General features: G+C 37.6%; 1 protein-coding gene across 6 annotated transcripts in view; it reads left to right on the top strand.

Moving 5' to 3' along the window:
• Positions 1 to 18,789, top strand: part of LOC309655011 (LIM zinc-binding domain-containing Nebulette-like) — a 213,316-nt gene that overhangs the window by 162,312 nt on the left and 32,215 nt on the right. For 2 of the 6 annotated variants that reach the window (XR_014260536.1, XR_014260537.1), the window contains exons 4-5: positions 16,651 to 16,758; positions 18,655 to 18,719. Coding sequence is in view for 4 of the 6 variants with exons in the window: in XM_082449893.1 (XP_082306019.1) it covers positions 16,651 to 16,758; positions 18,655 to 18,660 (114 nt within the window). In the remaining 2 variants the exon portion in view is untranslated. The other 4 variants (XM_082449890.1, XM_082449889.1, XM_082449893.1 and 1 more) reach the window with 3 other exon arrangements.

Here is an 18,789-nt window from a genome sequence, read left to right as displayed (position 1 = left end):
TGGGATTCCCTTCACCATTATGCTGGGCTTTCCCTTTGCTTTTTTACTCTTGGATACCATGTCTTCTTTCTTGGTTTACTCCCTCTTTTTGGTGGAACACATCCTCCAGTAGCTTTCTGAGAAAAGGTATGTGGTTGGTAAATTTTGAGTCCTTACTACCCTTCACACTTGGTCAATAGTTTTGGCTGAGACTACTTCAAAACTTTTCTCTCTTTAGGTGAAAGATAATTCTGGTGAGTTTATATTTTTTTTTGGTGAAATCATTTTCATTAAGAGTTTTGAAGGTATTTTTCTATTATTTTCTATATTAAGAAAGAAATTGATATATCTAAAGCACAGATTTTAAAAAAATTTTCTTTGCCTTTTATTGATGGTTTGAAATGCACTAGAATGAATGTTCTAGCAGTTTTGTATTTACTTACTTGAATTTGTTGTTTTTATCTTGTTGCTCCCAGGCAAAATCTTTCTCTCTTCCGGTAAAAGATAATTCTGTTGATTTTCCTTCAGTATTTGGTTTTCAAATGTCACTAAAAGAATGATGGTTTCATACCTTTACTCCGGGTTTTCTCATGTAAGAAATACCAAGATTTCGTCATTTGCATCTCCATTAAAAAGGGAAAAAATCATGTATTAAATAAACATCCAAGTACATCCTGTATATTTTGGATTTATTGTTACTGCCTACTGAATATTCACATGTACATCCTATTTTTGTCAAGTTCATCTGTGACACTCAGTGGACAATGCCAGATCTGTAGAAATTTCAATTGTTCAGAAATTATCTAATTATTTTATGCAATTTATTGTTTTCATGCTCATCTTCCCCATTTCTTTTTTAAAAGGTGGATGTATGTTCCTACCCAAAAATACCATTTAACGTTTATATATATATATATATATATATATGTATACACACACACACATACAAATATATATAATTATATTGAATAATTCTCTAACCATAATTTAGGTATATTAGGTGGTTGGGGAACCAACAACTTTTGCGGCAAGAAGTGGAACCAATGAGGGGAGACATGGGGGCTCCCAGGTTTGCAGTTTTGAAATCTCATTTTGGATGCAGATTGCAAGAGACAGGCCAACACGCGGAAGGATTAGTAGGAAGGGATCACAGTCATTCAAGTGAGTGATGGTGGTGGCTTGGGAATGGTAGTGGTGAAGGGGATGGAGAAAAGTAGGTTGCATTTGAGATACTGAGGAGAGAGGATCATTAGCACTTGAGGCTGGGAATTGGGTGGGATGAGGAGAAGAAAAAGAAATGAGAGGAAACTGGAGACTTGGAAAGCAACTTGTTAATTTCACCCAGAAATGTGGTGAATAGGATAGACTCACAGATCAAGTAATCTGATACTGATAAGCTGTATATTCCTCATTTAGAAAAATAAAAGGATTTGGTGTTAGGATTAGAGTATTTAATCCTGGATGAGTCTTTCCTGGGCCTGGGGTTAAAAGGTTTCAGACCAGGGGGGTGTTTAGGAAGCTGAGATATTTGTGGGTGGGTGAATTTAAATCTAATTTCAGTGTCTGTCCTGTTTAACTGGGAATTGTCTCACTGATTACATATATTTTTCATATTTATTTCCTTAATTTTTTCTGTAGTGTTTTCCATAATTATTGGGAGCCCAGAACATTTAAGCGAAGAAAACAGATTTTCAAAGGTTTTTTGGTTTCATATCATGATTTTAAGATTAATTTTTTCAATGCGATCCATTACCTCAAAATATTTTCTTTTTTGCTAACACTGTTTTCCCTATTTGTTCCTGAGCAAAGACTAGAGATGAGCATTCGGCTTGAGTTACAGGTAAAACCAGGGATGTGTTGGTTATTCCTTGCATTGCACTCCTGAATTAAGAAATGGTACCTAACAACCTGACAGTGTATTAGGGCCAATGGTGGTTGGCAGGCGCCTTTCAAAGGTACCGTTCTGATGCTTTTGTTCCATTTGCCTTTTAAGTTAAAATGCTAGTTGGAGCGGACAAATACTACTCATTTCACAATTTCTTCCCCCCCCCCCCGCCCCCACACCGTGAGGGGCCTTTTGGTTGCTTCAGTCTCAGCAGAAGAATGGGAGCAGCGATTGGGTTTGGTGGAATTCGCCTTTATCTGGCTCCAGCTCCTCCTGCTCCACTCCCTGTGGGCTCCCAGGCCAGGATGCCTGTAGGGGCTCTCTCCTCTTCTGCAATCACAGCTTTGTGGTTCTTTGTGTGAGCTGTTATCAATTTCAGTGGATACGCTTTGTTACCTCTATTTGTACTATAACTAGAAATTTGATAAGGTTATGTGCCTGTCAAATGATTTAGATGTCAGGTGTAGATGCAACAAAGCAATTTTGACAAGTCAAACATCGGTGCAAAGAAGGGGGATGAGGGTGACCTGCTGATAGAAGAAAGTAAAATCTCTTATGGCCTCACTTTCTTTCTCTTTTAACTCTAGGTCAGTACTTTAACCTCTTTAATTTGTCCCTTCTTAAGTGAATGTGACATGGTGACTTCCAGCTTCTATCTAAAGGGCAGTGAAACGGAGGCCTGCCGTTGGAAGGTAGATGCTGGCATTTAGGGAGATTTGACTTTGGGTATTCTGATAAAAACATCTGGGTCTGGAAACTTTATCTTTGACTGAAGCTGAGATTAAGGTCTTAGAAGACAAGGTTTGTTAATGCCAGTGTCTGTTCACATATGTGTGTTACAGAGAGCCTGGTATTTTTAGTAAGCAGTGCCCCTTTCTTTTAGGTGGAGGTAAAGGCCCAGGGCTTCCAGTACATTTGTCGTCCTGTGTTCTGCAGCCCAGGCAATGATTTGAAGGGTATTGCTCACTGATTTGTCACATCCTCTGTTGGATGAGGAGTCAGTCGAGCCTAGGATTAATAGGTTTAAGTTTCTTAGAGCCTTTCTGTCTTTTTCTTGATTGATTAAGTAACTTGTACCTCTGAGCTATCCCAATACCTAAATCTCTTTACTGCCCACATTGAATATGTAGCTTTGTCTTGGCATCTACCTCAGCAGAAAATCCCCCATTTTACCAGTGGTATGTTGGACAGTAGTTACCCCCTTAAAGGTTAATGTGTCCAAGAGATGCTGCTGGAGTTATAGGGATACTTCCAGTATTTTGCCACTTGGGTTTGTGAAGTTATGGAATGAATGTAGGCATTCAAGTGTAACTCATCTTGACAAGGGTTTCATTATACTCTGCAAGCACAATTCAAAGAAATAATGAATTTATATTCAGGGTAGTCTTGTTTGAGTTTATTTAAAGAAATGAAACACACAATCCCTATAATAGCTCTTGCTACAGAAGTATTGATGGTGCTGACAAAGAGAAAACTCAGACCAGATGGTTTCCAAACAGTGGAACCACCTGGCTCCCTGGCAATGCCAACTTATTCCTGTTTCTCAAATAGCTGTACTCTCACGGACTGTGAAATGTATAAGTGAGATGTTCATGGGCTCAGGCAGAATAACATTCCAAAATTAGAATTGTTAAGAGACACTAAAACACTTATCCATGTCAACTCAAACTGGCCACTCTCTTCCGTTTACATATTTTTCTTCTTTCTCTTTATAACTATAAAACCCAGTTCTTTTTTATTTCCACATTGCAGAGAGAAAAAAAAAACAAAACTATTTCTTCTTGAGATGTTTATTCTGGAGGAAAAAGAAAGATCCTTTGTCCTTTTGGGAAATGGACTCACCAAAACTCCATTCATGTTTTCAGACCAAAGAGGAGACTTTTAGGTCAGCAAGGGAAGAATAGAATTGTACCTATATAGCACCATGAAATTACACCGAATCATGAAACTTCATAGGAATATAACCAAGATAATATATTAATCGATGTGCAGACATGCAGTAACTTTTTCTAATTATAATGTTAAACTTCGGGATTTTCTTGAATTACTTAGTATCTAATTTTTCATCTTGGAAATCAGAGTGAATTTAAAAGTGAAAATATTGAATCATCTACAGACCTTTCTAAGTTGATGCTTAAGAAGGCAATCATGTTAAAGTTTCATTTTGAAGTGGTTACCTTAGCTTCTTACTCATTTGATGAACACCTAACTGAGCACCTAACTGGCAGTGTTTGTAACCATTAGAGATCCAGTACTGGATAATGTATGTAACACGTGAGACAATTTAAACATTAAGATATTTACGCTGTTGTTTACAATCTAGTCTTTTTAAAGAAATGATGATTATTTTCATCAAAATTACATGTCAATCTAAGTGAAGGTCTTTGAAGTTTGCAAAGCATTTGAATTACCATCTCGTGGTATGATAGGCTGGAAAGAGCCAAGGCTTTCAAGATGGCAGATCTGGCTTTGAATCCTGACTACTGCTCACCAGGCGGTGATGTTAGGCTTGTGTCTTAGTCACCAAGTCACAGTTTCCTGTATTAGCTGGGGACTCTGGGCTGTAAGAGATGGAAAACCCAACCCTCATTCACTTGGACAAAATGATAATTTCTTTTGAGAATATTAAGGTACACAAATCCATGGGCAGGAATGTGCCTGTTTCAGCTTCAGGAACAGTGTGAATCAGGACTCAGAAGTCAGCAGGCCAGGACTCTTTTTGGCAGATGGGGTGCATCTGCCTCTTTGGGTTCTGGTGGCGGCAAGCCTGGCTGTCGACAGTTCCAAAGTTTTATATCTTAGAGTTTTACTTGCCAGAGGGAGAGACTAATTCTGCACTTTGGATCTCAATTCCCAAACCCCCTCAACATCTGGACTTGGACTAGCTTGGGCCAGATGACTGACTGCCTTTGGGACAATCCTTGGCGGTTAAGGAAGTGTGTCCTGTAGGGAAACGACAGCTCTTGAGAAGACCTACATGGGTGAATGGGGCCCGGGACCGTTACCAGGAGGAGGTTGGGGGCGGACCAAACAATAGTCATCTCCATTACATTTCTCATGTGTAGAAAATGGTAAATAGACATCTCTTTTACAGTGATTTTGAAGATTAAGCAGGATAGTCTGTCAAATGCCTAGTATAATGTCTGATACCTGGTAGCTCTTTAATAAATCATAGCTGCTATAACATAGCAGGGAGGCAACTAGCCAGCATTTCTCAAAGCTCACACCTGTAATCAGTGTGCAGCTCGCACTCTTAACTAAGAAGTGTAAGTAGCCATGATTCTTCACTTCATCCTTTAGCACTGCTCATGTATTTATTTCTCATAGTCTCTTCCCTGTGGAAGACCTGAATTAGGACTACGTTTCTAGTTGTAGTATAGGTATGTTAATAACCTGTAAACATTTCTGGGAAATGTATGTTTTAAATAAAATTCCATATTAAGGATTGAATCTTAAAAATTTTCTTTTGATTAAAAAGCCTTACTGAGATCCATGGTTTTTTCTGGGTGGCGAAAACTATCTATCGTGGAAGCTATTCTCAGTGTCATTTGTGTGCATATTAAGTGTATAATGTATTTAGATTTTTTTTCTTCTTCTGCATTCTTTTTTCCTTTGTTTTTGCTGTTATAGTTTTTATTTTGCTTCCCCCCCGAGTTTTGTAGAAGTGGAAGAAGCACGTTTTCTTACAGAAGAACAGTCGATGTTGCCTGATGGATAATGCCATCGCAGGTGTGGGAGGGTTGTTAGGGTCAATTTTAACGACATTATCAATCTGTTAGGAAGCAGGCGTATGTAAGAAAAGCTTGGGGGTGGGGGGATCATCTGTCACTTTCATCAGCTGTGACTCTGAGATTAAGAACAGGTTACTTTCACTTTCATGACTGTTTTGTGTTAGTTCAGCTCTGTTTACATTTGCTTGATTCTTGATTTTATCCTTATCTCTTTACTGTAGTTTGAATGTAGCTTTCTTTTCTGAATGACTGATTTGCTAATTAGCTTTATCCTCACTGGAAATTACCCATTTTCTAATACTTTATAATTCAGAATACGCACACAGGAATGTTCCCTGTTGTAACTTCTTATCCATCCTCTCCTTAATTTAAAGTTGCACGATATCTTCTGGTTCAAAATAATTTGAATAATATTCTACTCTGTGTGTGAATTAGGCCGTTTATATTTAAAAAACATAATCATGTAATGGGATGAGACTGGCTCTCTCTAAAGGATTAATAGTTAAGAGAACACGTGTCCAGAAATCAAAATTCATAAATTGTCTGAATTATTATATGTTATTTAAAAAGTAACATGGCAACATAAATCATCGAGTCAGGCTCTATGAGTCAATTACTCTTCAGGACTAAATCAGGTATTAGAATATTAATTGTTTTTTGCTTCTTTAGTACCTGAATAGTTAATTGGATGGTACTTTAGTTTCCTGGAAAAGTTAATCATCATCACCAAATACTTAATGTTCTCCCCAGAGTAATGTATAACTCATAGGCAGAATTTGGTGGATTAGTTACATTTTTCTATTGTGAGATTCTCGGTGAAATATGCATTATATGTGTATATTTTAGGCACCAATTTTCTTCATCAGCGTAGATATGATTTTTTGGTTTGAATCAATAGTTCCATCAGTACAGGCATACGTCGTTTTATTGTGCTTTGCTTTACTGCGCTTTGCAGATACTGCGTTTTTTACAGATTGAAGGTTTGTGGCGACCCCATGTCAAGCAAGTGTGTTGGCACCATTTTTCCGACAGCATTTGCTCACTTCATGTCTCTGTGTCACGTTTTGGTAACTCTCACAATATTTCAAACATTTTCATTATCGTATTTGTTATGATGATCTGTGATTAGTGATCTTTGATGTTACTATTAAGACTCACTGAAGGCTCAGATGATGGTTAGCATTTTTTAGCAATAAATTATTTTTTAATTAAAATATGTACATTGTTTTTTTAGACGTAATGCTATTGCATATTTAATAGACTACAGTGAAGTGTAAACATAAATTTTATATGCACCGGGAAACCAAAAAATTCATGGGACTTGCTTTACTGCGATACTTGCTTTATAGCAGTGATCTGGAACAGAAACCACAATATCTCCAAGGTATGCCTGTACCAGAGTTTTGGCAATGACCTTGTTCCCCCTGGCCTGATTCTTACTAATAGAAAATTTAAACAAGTGTTTCCTTCAAAAGAAAGACCTGAAAACACATTTTGGATGAAAAGTATGGGCTGTGATAAACTTTACTTTGGGTGATAATTTTTGTCCCTTCTATGGCACCACAGATTCCAGTACAGATAATGAACTACCTAAAATTTTAATTTTTAAAATTTTAAAATTAGTTTTTAAAAATATTCAATTGCTTCCACTTTCCTCTTTAATTATTTACAGGACATTGTTTATATCTTATATGTGTTCAGTTTGATTTTTCATTTTGGCATTTTTTTTCATTGTCCGATGAATTGAAAGATAATATCTGGGGAGATGCCAGAGAGAGACTTCTGCCTCCTATTAGCTCTGTCACCTCAAACTCCCGCCCTTTATCGATAAAAATGAGCACTAAATTGTGTACCTGCTAGGATTTATCTGAAGATAATACAGGTGAAGCATATTTTAATTTCTTTTTCTTTTATTTATTCATATTCTCTTTTGATCTTAAAAAGACTGAAGGAGCTTCCAGGTACAGGTGGCACAGTGCCTGGCCCATGCGGTAGGAAGCGTTCTCTAGGTGTTTAGGTACTGTTAAGTTAACACATGCTTACGGGAGTTGAGTGCTCAGCCCTCCTTACACATTAGCTGCCAGCCTTCCCACCCTGGCTCTGCTCGCATGATATATAAACCACTCGGTGCAGTGCCTGGGATGTAATAGAGAGTTAATAGATGGCAGGCATTATTATCTTCATCTTATTTAATTCTCACAAACGTACTGTCAGTGCTGTACTACAGTTATGCTTATTTTGTACACAGGGAAACTGAGGCTCAGAGAGATTAAGTAACCTGCTTAAGGTCACACAGCTATTAAGAGGTGGAGCCGGGGCCCAGGATGAGTTTGTCAAAATCCTAAACCTGAGCCATTAACGTCTAAGCTACACTTTAGTGTCTTAGGAGTGATTTTTAATTTTCTTAGCTTATTGAGAAATTAATTAAGATATGCTTTTTATTATGTATTCAGAGTACTTGCTTAGAATAAAATGTAGATTTCAATGTTTTTAAAGTAAAGGAACTCCGAAACTGATGAAGTTGGATTGTGAATATACCTAGAATCCTGACAAATCTGTAAATATTCAGTAAGTACCTCTGCAAATACAGTGGAAGGCTGATTGAAGGCTTAGAAATCTATGAAAATTATTTTTAATGCCTTATAATTATGTTTAAAAAGGTAATTGAAATTTTAATTTTACTTAATTAACCATAAATTTACAAATTATGAGATTAATTTATAAAAAACAAATTCGCTTTTGAGCTCATTTGACTTAACATTTGTTAAAATTAACTTCACCTTAAAAAAAATCCCTTAATCAGTTTTTCCTTTGTAGTTGTTTAATTCCCATCTAGCATTGTAAGATTAGCCAGTTTTCTGCATTTTAGACATTAAAGACACAAAACTTGATAGTAATCAATCATGAAATAGTTATTAAGCGTTTAATACATGCTTAGCACCAAGCAAAATGCAATGAAATAGAAGGAAGCATATGGTACACATTCTACAGTACTTTGAAATCTACTGAACTATATAAGATGGTACATAATTGAGTGCTGAATTTTGCAGATCAAACTAAGAATTCTGCATGTAGTTTAAAAATGACACGACCCTCACAACTCCCGTGGAAGAAAAGTAAAGTATCCATCATGTCATGAAAGATCATAAAATTGGTCACTGATTTTATTGTATCAGATGGAGACTTTAAAATGTGTGACATAAAGAGCAGAATAACATGAATCAGTAATAAACATGCCTGTAGATTTTAGGCTTCCGTTAAGCATAATTGGACAAGGTAAGCTGCTTTAAGGCTAAATAATGTTCTCTTTTTGCTTCCTCTTCTGCCGCTGGATTATTCTTAGCCCTCTGGTCTATTGTGATTCACCAAGAATTCTCTCGTACGGCTACTATTGCTCGTTAATCCATGTTTGGAATCCCTTTCATCCTCTTCTTGATTTCTCCTTTCTTGCCTTTTTGCCTCATTTCATTATTTGCCAACATAGTGAAACAGCTTCATTAGGATGAAGACACTTAGAGGGACTAATTTAACTTTCTGCCTATGATGGCCACTGACTAAGTCACTTGCCACTTAATGGAAAACCCAAGTTTTGTCTTTCAGCTGACTGAAAATATCCACTGATTTCCTGGCCTTGAGATTCTTTTCCTATTCACTTGCTCATGATTTTTCTTTAACCTCTGGTACCTCAGCTTCCCCATCTGGCGTTTTAAAACTCTGTCCCTGCTTTCCTTTTTTTTAAAAAAAAAATATTTATTTATTTATTTGGTTGCACCAGGTCTTAGTTGTGGCATGTGGGATCTTTTAGTTCTTTTAGTTGTAGCATGTGGGATCTAGTTCCCTGACCAGGGATCAAACCCGGGCCCCCTACATTGGGAGTGCAGAGCCTTAGCCCCTGGACCACCAGGGAAGTCGCTGTCCCTGCTTTCTTTCTTTCTTTTTTTTTTTTTTTTTTAGCTTGAACTATGAACATTTATTTCTCACAATTTTGGAGGATGGGAAGTCCAAGATCAAGGCGCTTGCAGATTCAGTGTCTGATGAGGACCAACTTCCTGGTTCATAGACTGCCGTCTTCTCACTGTTACTTCCACTTCTCCCATGCTCTTTCCTAGCTGTATGTGAGATGCATGTGTAGTAAGCACGGTTCTCATTTCCATATGTCCTTGCTTTCTTTGAAAACGTTTTATTGTAAAATGTTTGATCAAGGCAAGAGAATATATGGCACATACATGTAAGTTTTACAGCTTGATGATAAAAGGATCGCATGTGGATCTACCTTCCAACTGAAGAACTTGAACATCACCATGAACAGTGAAGCTTTCCCCGCATCCTTCTCTGAGCAGATCTCCTCACGACTCTCCTGGATGTTATGCTGATCAAGTCCCTTTCCCCCCATTTATTTACCACCATATGTATGTACTCCTTGCTTTTTTTCTCCTTCAACAAAATGTTTCTGAGATTCAGCCATAGGGATCCATGTAGCCGTAGTTCATTGATTTTTTACTCCTGGATAATATTATATTTTATGAATATACAATAATTTCTTCATCTCCTGTGGTTGCTTAAGTTGTTTGCAATATTTTGGATAATACAAATGTTATTATGAACATGTTGGCCTATGTCCCCAGACGCTCATGGGCAAGGGTTCCTTTAGAGAGAAGCATACTTGGGTGTGGAGCTGCTGAGCTGTAGGACGTGCCCATCTTTGATCTCTTTTAATCTCCTTTTCATTTATTATTCAACAATTTACCAGTCTCTGGTTCACTTGGCTTTTTAAAATCAGAAATGGCTTTCTGCCTAAGAATGGCCTTTCTCATTAGTCGTTTTCATTTTCTTCATTTATGTACATTGTTATAGTATTAATAATTATGGTACTTGTAGCATTGGGGGAGAGAACTTATATTTCAGAATTAGCAAGTAATTCAATTGGCAGTTCCGTTCACTATTTTGATTTTTAAGTTTTCCTTTTCAGTCACTGTGAGCCTTTTTCTTAAGCTTGGCCAGAACCACCCTTGGTTTTCAGGCTCTTTCTCTGTCTGAACTTGTGAGTGTTACTTGCTGATGACTCCAAACACAAAATATCACTGAGCATGCACACATTGACAGAAATCATACTTAAGCAATAAAGGTCATTTTTGAAATTTAATAAGAAGCAGGAAACTAATATTTGCTAATGACCTAGTGAGGGCATGTTGCTGCTTGATGTTCCCATGTTATTTATGTTAACCCTCCAAACATTGTGTAGCATATTGCTTTTTTTTTCTTTTTCCATTTTATAACAGAGTATCAGGAGTGTTAGAGAAATTGAACAAATTAAGATCACAGGACAGAATTAGGGTTTAAATTCAGGTCTTTTGATTCTTGATTTAGGGTTCTAATCTATAATACAGGAAGATAAATATGTGTGTGTATGTGTGTGTACACATGCATTTACATGTGTATGTAGCATATCAATATTAGGTAGCATTCAGTATTTGAAATATATTAAGTTACTTCTGAAGAAAAATACAAATTGCCCATTGTGTATATTTCTTGCATTTGAGTTTAAGAATGCATTTTCAAAATGCCTTGATTTAGTTTTGAAGAGATAAGCCTACAGGAAACTGAGACTGCATTACCTTCCAGGTACAGCATGTCCTCTTTCTGAACTCACAGTTGTGTCTTGATTCTCTGCTCCCTCCTTCTGTGTCCTTTCTGCCTTTTTCTGACAGGAGATGCAGATCACCTGGCTGGGTCTCCTGAGGAGGCCAGGGTCTCAGGCTGGGCCCAAGAACTCTCTGTCTTCTGTGGTCCTGGGATATTCTCTAATAGTGGACAACTGCAGGGGGGAGGACCAAAATTGCCTGCCCTCTTACTGGTCTCCTGCTTCTGTTTTACTCACTCCAGTGGGTTAATACAGTGGCCAGAAAGAGCCTGTTAAACCAGAAGTCCAGTGTGTTGCTGCTCTGCTTATAGCCCTCACCTCCTTCTGGTCTTACTTCAAGGTCACTTTGTCACTGAGGCCTTCTCTGATCACCCTATCTAAAAGGGCAGCATTCCTGACCCTTCTCATCTCACTTCTTGCTTTATTTTTCTCTTAGCCCCCACTGACATACCATTTATTCAACTTATATAAGTTTCACATCTTTTCTTTCTCTCCCGCTGTAATGTAAACTCCATGAGGCAGGGATCATTGACTGTTTTCTTTGCTGCATTGTTCCCACCTCTGGAACAGTACTTTGCTCATAGTAGGTGCTCAATAAGTATTTGTTGAATGAGCAAAGAATTAAATAGGTGAATATTTGAGGAGATTCCAAAGAATGACATTCCTAGAATAATTTGCCATTGTTATTTGTAGAATCATCATAAAATACTTTTTAACAGGATAGAGGACAAGAGACCAGAGGTGATAATTTTATAGCCAATGCTGAAGCATAGGGAAGAAAAGGCATTTTTAGTGGGGACAGAGCAGGAGTTTCTAAGAGCAGCTTATATGAGGCTCAGTGAATACTTGTTGAGTTAATGTTAATATATAAGAGCACTGCAATGGACTGAATGTTTGTATCCTCCCAAAGTTCATATGTTTAAACCTAATCCCCAATGTGATGATATTAGGAGGTGGGGCCTTTGGGAGGTAATTTGGTCATGAGGGTGGAGCCCTCATAAATGGGATTCGTGCCCTAATAGAAGAGACCCCAGAGAGCTCCGTCATCCCTTACTCCATGCGAGATTACAGTGAGAAGATGGCCATCTGTGAACCAGGAAGCAGGCTCTCACCAGACACCGAATCTGCTTGCACCTTGATCTTGGATTTTTCAGACTCTAGAACTGTGAGAAATAAATTTTTGTTGTTTATAAGCCACCCGGTCAATGGCTTTTTAAATTTTATTTATTTATTTATTTATGGCTGTGTTGGGTCTTCGTTTCTGTGTGAGGGCTTTCTCTAGTTGTGGTGAGCGGGGGCCACTCTTCATCGCGGTGCACGGGCCTCTCACTATCGCGGCCTCTCTTGTTGAGGAGCACAGGTTCCAGATGCGCAGGCTCAGTAGTTGTGGCTCACGGGCCCAGTTGCTCCGCGGCATGTGGGATCTTCCCAGACCAAGGCTCGAACCCGTGTCCCCTGCATTGGCAGGCAGATTCTCAACCACTGCGCCACCAGGGAAGCCCTCAATGGCTTTTTTGTTATATCCACCCAAATGGACTAAGATAAGCTCTATGGCTAGCAATTTCTTTCCAAATCTGATCTAGATCTGTGTTTCTTAGCTTAATCTCCCTGCTCTTCCCCCTTCTTCAGCCAAATGGAGCCATTTTCAGTCCCTGAATATGAGGTTCCTCTCTTACCTCTGGGTCTGGGCCACACTTCTGTTGTCTTGCTTCTACTCCCCTTCCTTCTCTCTCCCCTGCTCCCTCCCGTCTTCCCTTTCTTAATCATTTTTCAATCAGCTCACATGGGCCAGGTGCTATGCTACGTTCTTGGATTGCAAAGCACAAGACTTTGCCCTTGTCCCTGAGTTCCACATGTTCTGGAGTAGGAGACTGACTCCATTGTAATTGCAGTTCAAGGTGATAACTGCTCTAATAGGTAGGTGTAAGCTGTGAGGCTCGGGACGGGGGCGGGGGGAGGCCAGTCCAGCTCACAGAGCAGCACCACTGGCGCTGAGCTTTAATGAATAAATGCATTATGCTTCCCGTGAGCTGAGGTTAGGAAACACTGTGTCAGGTACAAGGAACCCCGAGTAGCCGGTCGAGAGTACTCTTCACACAGTTCTTACAGCCTGCGGTGCGCCTTTTGGTGGAGACAGATTGTTGCCCAGCACCTGTACAGATGGGGGTCAGGATTCATCTCCACCTGTGTGGTCACCGGATGACACATCCAAGATGTTTTGTAGGGGTCTGATCATTCACACAAATCCAACAAAAAATAAGTATCTATTCTAGAATAACTTTAGTAGAATTAGTAAATGTAAACTAATAGCTGACTCTTAATATGATATATTTTGCTTTGTTAACCATGATCTGTCTGATTGTTATAGGACTGTTCTTTTTGACGTCCTGTGACAGACACTGGGTAACCCTTTCAAGGCAAGCAAAACCAGTACTATGATGATAATGCTGGGCATTTGCACAATACCTTATACCTTCTAAAGTTCTTCCCTGTGATTTATTTCATTTAGTCCCTACAGCCTTATTAGTTAAGAATTTATCAGAATCTCTAGTTAGAAATGAGGAAACTTTGGCTCAGAGAAGCTAGGAGACCTGTGAGGTGACTGGTAAGTGACAGGGATGGGATGTGAAATCTAGGCTCTTGTCCGCTAAAGCAGTGCTTTTTCCCTGATACAATCCCCTATTTTTATAAACTCTAAATCTTGTGTCACAAATAGAAAGAACCAGAGTGTAGAAGTAAACGAGGAGAAATTCACATGTTAATAATTCTGGGAACCTCGCTGTACATGTGTATACGTTGTAGGCATGTTAGGGGTGGTGTATTAATCAGAATTCTTTTGGTTATTGAAAGGAGAGATATTAGCTCACTTAACTGGTAAGCCTGGTGGTTCTGGCTTTAGGAAGAGTTAGATCCAGGTGCTCGAATGATATTGTCAGGAGTCTCTCATGATCTCTTGCTTTGCTTGCCTCTGTGTTGGCTTCATCATCACTGGGTAGTGGCCAAATTATGGCCAGCAGCTTCAGTTTTACAGCTTGCTAAACTAGCCAGACCGTGGAGAAAGAGCACCCCTTTCCCAAGAGTTCCTACCAAAGTCCTAGATCTGGGGCTCTTGGACACACACCAGATTCTGTGTGTGGGCCGATTCCTGGGCCCAGGGTGCAGTGCTCTCACTGGCTGGATGGGGTCATGTTGTGAGGGCAGAGGAGACACATGAGACTGAAGAGAGGAATCCTCTTACCTCCCTCTGACCTTTGAGCTCTTTTTATTTTTATATCCACTTATCTCTCAGAATCAGACTATGCATACCTGGCAAACCATCAGATATAACATTTAAAATTAGACCTAAGTAGAGAGATAGGATGTAAGTGGCTGGGAGTACGGAAAAGAGAGGGACTGACTAAGGGCTCCAAGGCTCCCTGTGTGCAGTAAAGATTTACTGGGTGGATTGGTGCTTGAATTGATGCTAAGAGTATATGAGGCTTGGTTGTGGATCACCCCATTAAAAAAGGATTAAATATCTTCTAGAACTCTGCAAACCAGTTATGGAAGTAATTGTATACTCTTCAAAACTAGTCACTTCATGTGGCAAGCCCAAATCAGATGCTTCTTATGTGTCTTGTGAATGTGGAAAGGACACTTAAATGGTAATTAACTCAAAAGTTATGATTCCAAAATTTACTGGTTTTTCTTTTCAGTTCTTTCTTTGGAAATTGCCCTTAAAAAAAAACCCCAGGCTAATCACAAAAAGAATATGTGATTGTGTCTTCTCTGAAATTGGTGTTAAGGATATTAGAACTTGGCTTATAGATTTTTCTTCTTATTTCTTCATTCCTGTTGCTATTATAACCTTGCCATCTTTCTTTCTTTTATTATTTTACTGCTCTGCACCTTAGTGCTTACTTCAAGCAAAGCTAAATGTCTTCCCTGCTTAGTTAGGCATAAAACACTGAGAATGTACTGGTGTGTATCTTCACACATGCTGGGAGATTGAGAGTTAGAAGGCTAATCTCATTCAGCATTTTCCGTAGAAGAAAAATAATGTGGTTTATTTGACCTTTTACTTATGGAAATAAAGTAAGGGTTTTAGTACTTTTATACATTTAAACGAAACGTGGAGGGAAAATTAGATATTCTTAGGCTAAAAGTGATGAGAGTATCTGTTTCTTTTTATTTATTGTCATCTGAGTTTTTTTTTTTTTAAGCTCTTCAGGTAAAAGGAAATCTTCCAGTAACCTCAAGGACAGAATGCCTGAGAGAATCAAGTATTTAAATACAAACACAACTCAACAAAAACAGTCATTCCATGCTCAGTTAAGGAGACTTTTCAAATTTATATAGAAAGTAGCATTTACAGAATCATTTTTATTAGCTACCCTAAATGTTAGTTATTAATTTAAGTTTTAATTTGAAGCTGATAATTATGAATGTGAAAATGGGGATTATATGAGTTATCAAAAATATGTTTCCATATGTCTTGATATCTAGGCTTTTAAAGAAATAAGAACAGTCCAAGTGATGTAACCATCTCAGTCATTAACAAGCAGGATATTTAACTGGTGTGACAGTTATTGTCATTATGCTAATAATAGGAGGTGGGGCCCTAGTAAGATTAAGCACTAGCTATTCCAATCCCCTGAGGAAACTGTAAAATTCAGCCTCACTGGGTTGTAATTAGAAAAGAAATATGTTTAAATACCGAAAAAAACTTAGGTACCTCACACAGTATGCCAAGGGCATGTGCTTGAAGCCTTTTAATCTCTAGGTGTGGCCTGTTTTATAAATATTTTCGTAAGCATTTACCTAGTCAACATTTGGCAGTACAACATTGTATAATCATATCCATATGCTTTGCCTTATGAAATAGAATGAAAACTTTGTTAGGACAGGGCTGCTGTTGATAATGTTGTATGTCTCCCTCCTCCATAGTGCTGTCCAGGCTCAAAATGATGCCTTGTCACTGACAAGACAAGCCATGGGAGCAGATTTAACTTTCTTTTTCCACATTTTTGTCAGTTTTAGTATAACTATTAATGATGATAATAATAACTATTATGGAGCACTTGCTTGCTTCTTGTGGGCTAGGTATGTGAATTAAGACATTTGATCTTATCTTTCAACCTACTAAGTAGCATTATTTAAATACTATTACTGTTGTTATTATCACCATTTTACAAATGAGACCACCGAGGCACAGAGTGGTTGAGTAACTTGCCTAAGGTCACACAGTGGTTGCTGGAACACACACCAAGCAGTCTAGCTATGCACTGTGCCACCTGCTAATAGAGCTGTTCCTGGAGACTCTGCTTCCAGTTTTAGCAGCTTATATGGCCCCCGTCTATGCTGAGTGGAATTTGTGATTCTTTTGCTTACTTTTCGTTTTCTTCCTTTCTTTCTTTCGCTTCTATTTCTGTTAGGTCAAGTACAAAAGAGATTTTGAAGAAAGCAAAGGAAGGGGCTTCAGCATTGTTACAGACACTCCTGAACTACAGAGGCTGAAGAGGACTCAGGAGCAAGTCAGTAACGTAGGTGACCTTTTGTTCAGTGATGTAATACCCTAACTTGTACGCATGGTGAGAAAGTGAAATTGGGCCACTTGGAAGTGTTCTTATTGCTATGGGATGCAAGCAGTACTCACTCGGTGTCCTCAGAAAATATGCCAAGTTCACCTTTTAAACTCCTTCCCTTTGATTTCGTCACGGTTATCAAGAGCCTAACACTTTAATAGCAGTGACTACAGGCGTACCTCATTTTATCATGCTTTGCTTTATTACACTTCACAGATAATGTGTTTTTTACAAATAGAAGGTTTGTGGCAACCCTGTGTTGTCAGATTATGGTTAGCATTTTTTAGCAATAACGTATTTTTAAATTAAGGTAGGTACATTTTTTTTAGACATAATGTTATCGCACACTTAATAGACGACAGTATAGTATAAACATAACTTTTATATGCACTGGGAAACCAAAAAATTCATGGGACTTGCTTTATTGTGATATTTGCTTTATTGAGCTGTTCTGGAACTGAACATGCAATATCTCTGAGGTATGCCTGTATATTTCTGAATACACTTTTAATTTATTTATTAAACTGATTTATCTAGTAAATTGATTTATTTAGTAAATCAACTTAATTAAATAAATTGTGTATTTAGAAATAATAATATTGCTATTAAAAGACATTATTGTAATTTACCATCTTATTTCTTTTTGAATGATTCTCAGCGTTTGAATTTTTCCAAAATAGGACTTGTATAGGTAAATATTAAAGCCATCAGTTAATTTTTTGCACTGGAATAGTATACAATGTATACATATAAGGTTAGCTATCTGGAGAAATCTCATATTTGCTAATTGTGTATATTTAAGATTTCATATTTTAAATTAGATATTTGTTGAAATGGCATATTACATCTAATTTTTGAAATAAACACTTACCTATGAAGTTGCTTTGGATTTGAAAGCTGCGTCTTGCTCAGTAATAGCGTTTTCTTGAAAAAGAAAATTGAGACTAGCAGAAGTTCAAAACATTAGGGACCAAAATTGTTAACCGAGTACTTATTAAAAGTGGTAATTATGTTTCTTCTAAAGTATTATATGAAATGCGTCAAAATGAATTTTTTTCCAGAAAAAAATTAACTCAGTGTTAGGTATTCAAGAGGAAATATGAATGAAAGTCAGCAACTGTGGACGTGATATAAAAGTATGAGCAAATATGCAAGAGGCCTACCGTTTTTCACGAGAAGTCTATTTTGTGTGTCACTTGTACAATCACCAAAATTTGTGTGTCGAGATGTTTTAAGTTATGTAGCATTAATTTCTAGGAAATTTTTAGTTAGCAGATTGTTTTAAACTCACTGGTATTTGGCCATCATCATAATATACATATATATAGTAACAATTTGCAGATAGAATCATAGGCTATAATCTGAGAGAGAATTTTATGTTTCAAAAGTTCAAAAACAGAATTATTCAGTATTTTAAAAATTTATTTAGGGAGTGAGAGAAGGCAGAGCAGACACTTTGTTTTGCCATATTCCCTAAGGTTTATCCATTGTTTGCTCTTTAAATGGACATTTTATTTCAGTGAGGACTTTTTTGTTTGAAGAGAAAGGGTTGAATTTTAAGGATTCATGGCTTTTGTCCCTTAGTTTTTCTACCCCATCCTAACAACCCCACCAATCATTAATACTGAAGATTGTGTCCATCGTCTTTCTTCCCCTTCATTCTTTCCTTAAATCAAAACCCTATTTTTGTTTTTTAAAATACAAATTAGAGATATGTCCCATTGGCAGTTACATTCAGTAATGTTTCTTTTTTTGGATTACTTTTGGAGAACCTTTTTAAAAAAATAAAAATAATGCTGCATAAAACAAAGTTACATCATAAATCTTCAACTATCACAAATTTATTTCAAAAAGAACTAAACATTTCTACTTAAGACATCTACATGACAGCTAACGTAAGGATTGCAGTTGATTCAAAGGTAAGCCTTTTAATTTATATTCAAATTAAGTCATTATTCATATTTAATAAGAGAAGAACTGATCATTTCA

The sequence above is a fragment of the Balaenoptera physalus genome (assembly GCF_965194825.1).
Source record: "Balaenoptera physalus genome assembly, chromosome: 2".
In the NCBI taxonomy this organism is placed as follows: domain Eukaryota; kingdom Metazoa; phylum Chordata; class Mammalia; order Artiodactyla; family Balaenopteridae; genus Balaenoptera; species Balaenoptera physalus.
This window is presented reverse-complemented; position numbering and strand designations above follow the sequence as displayed.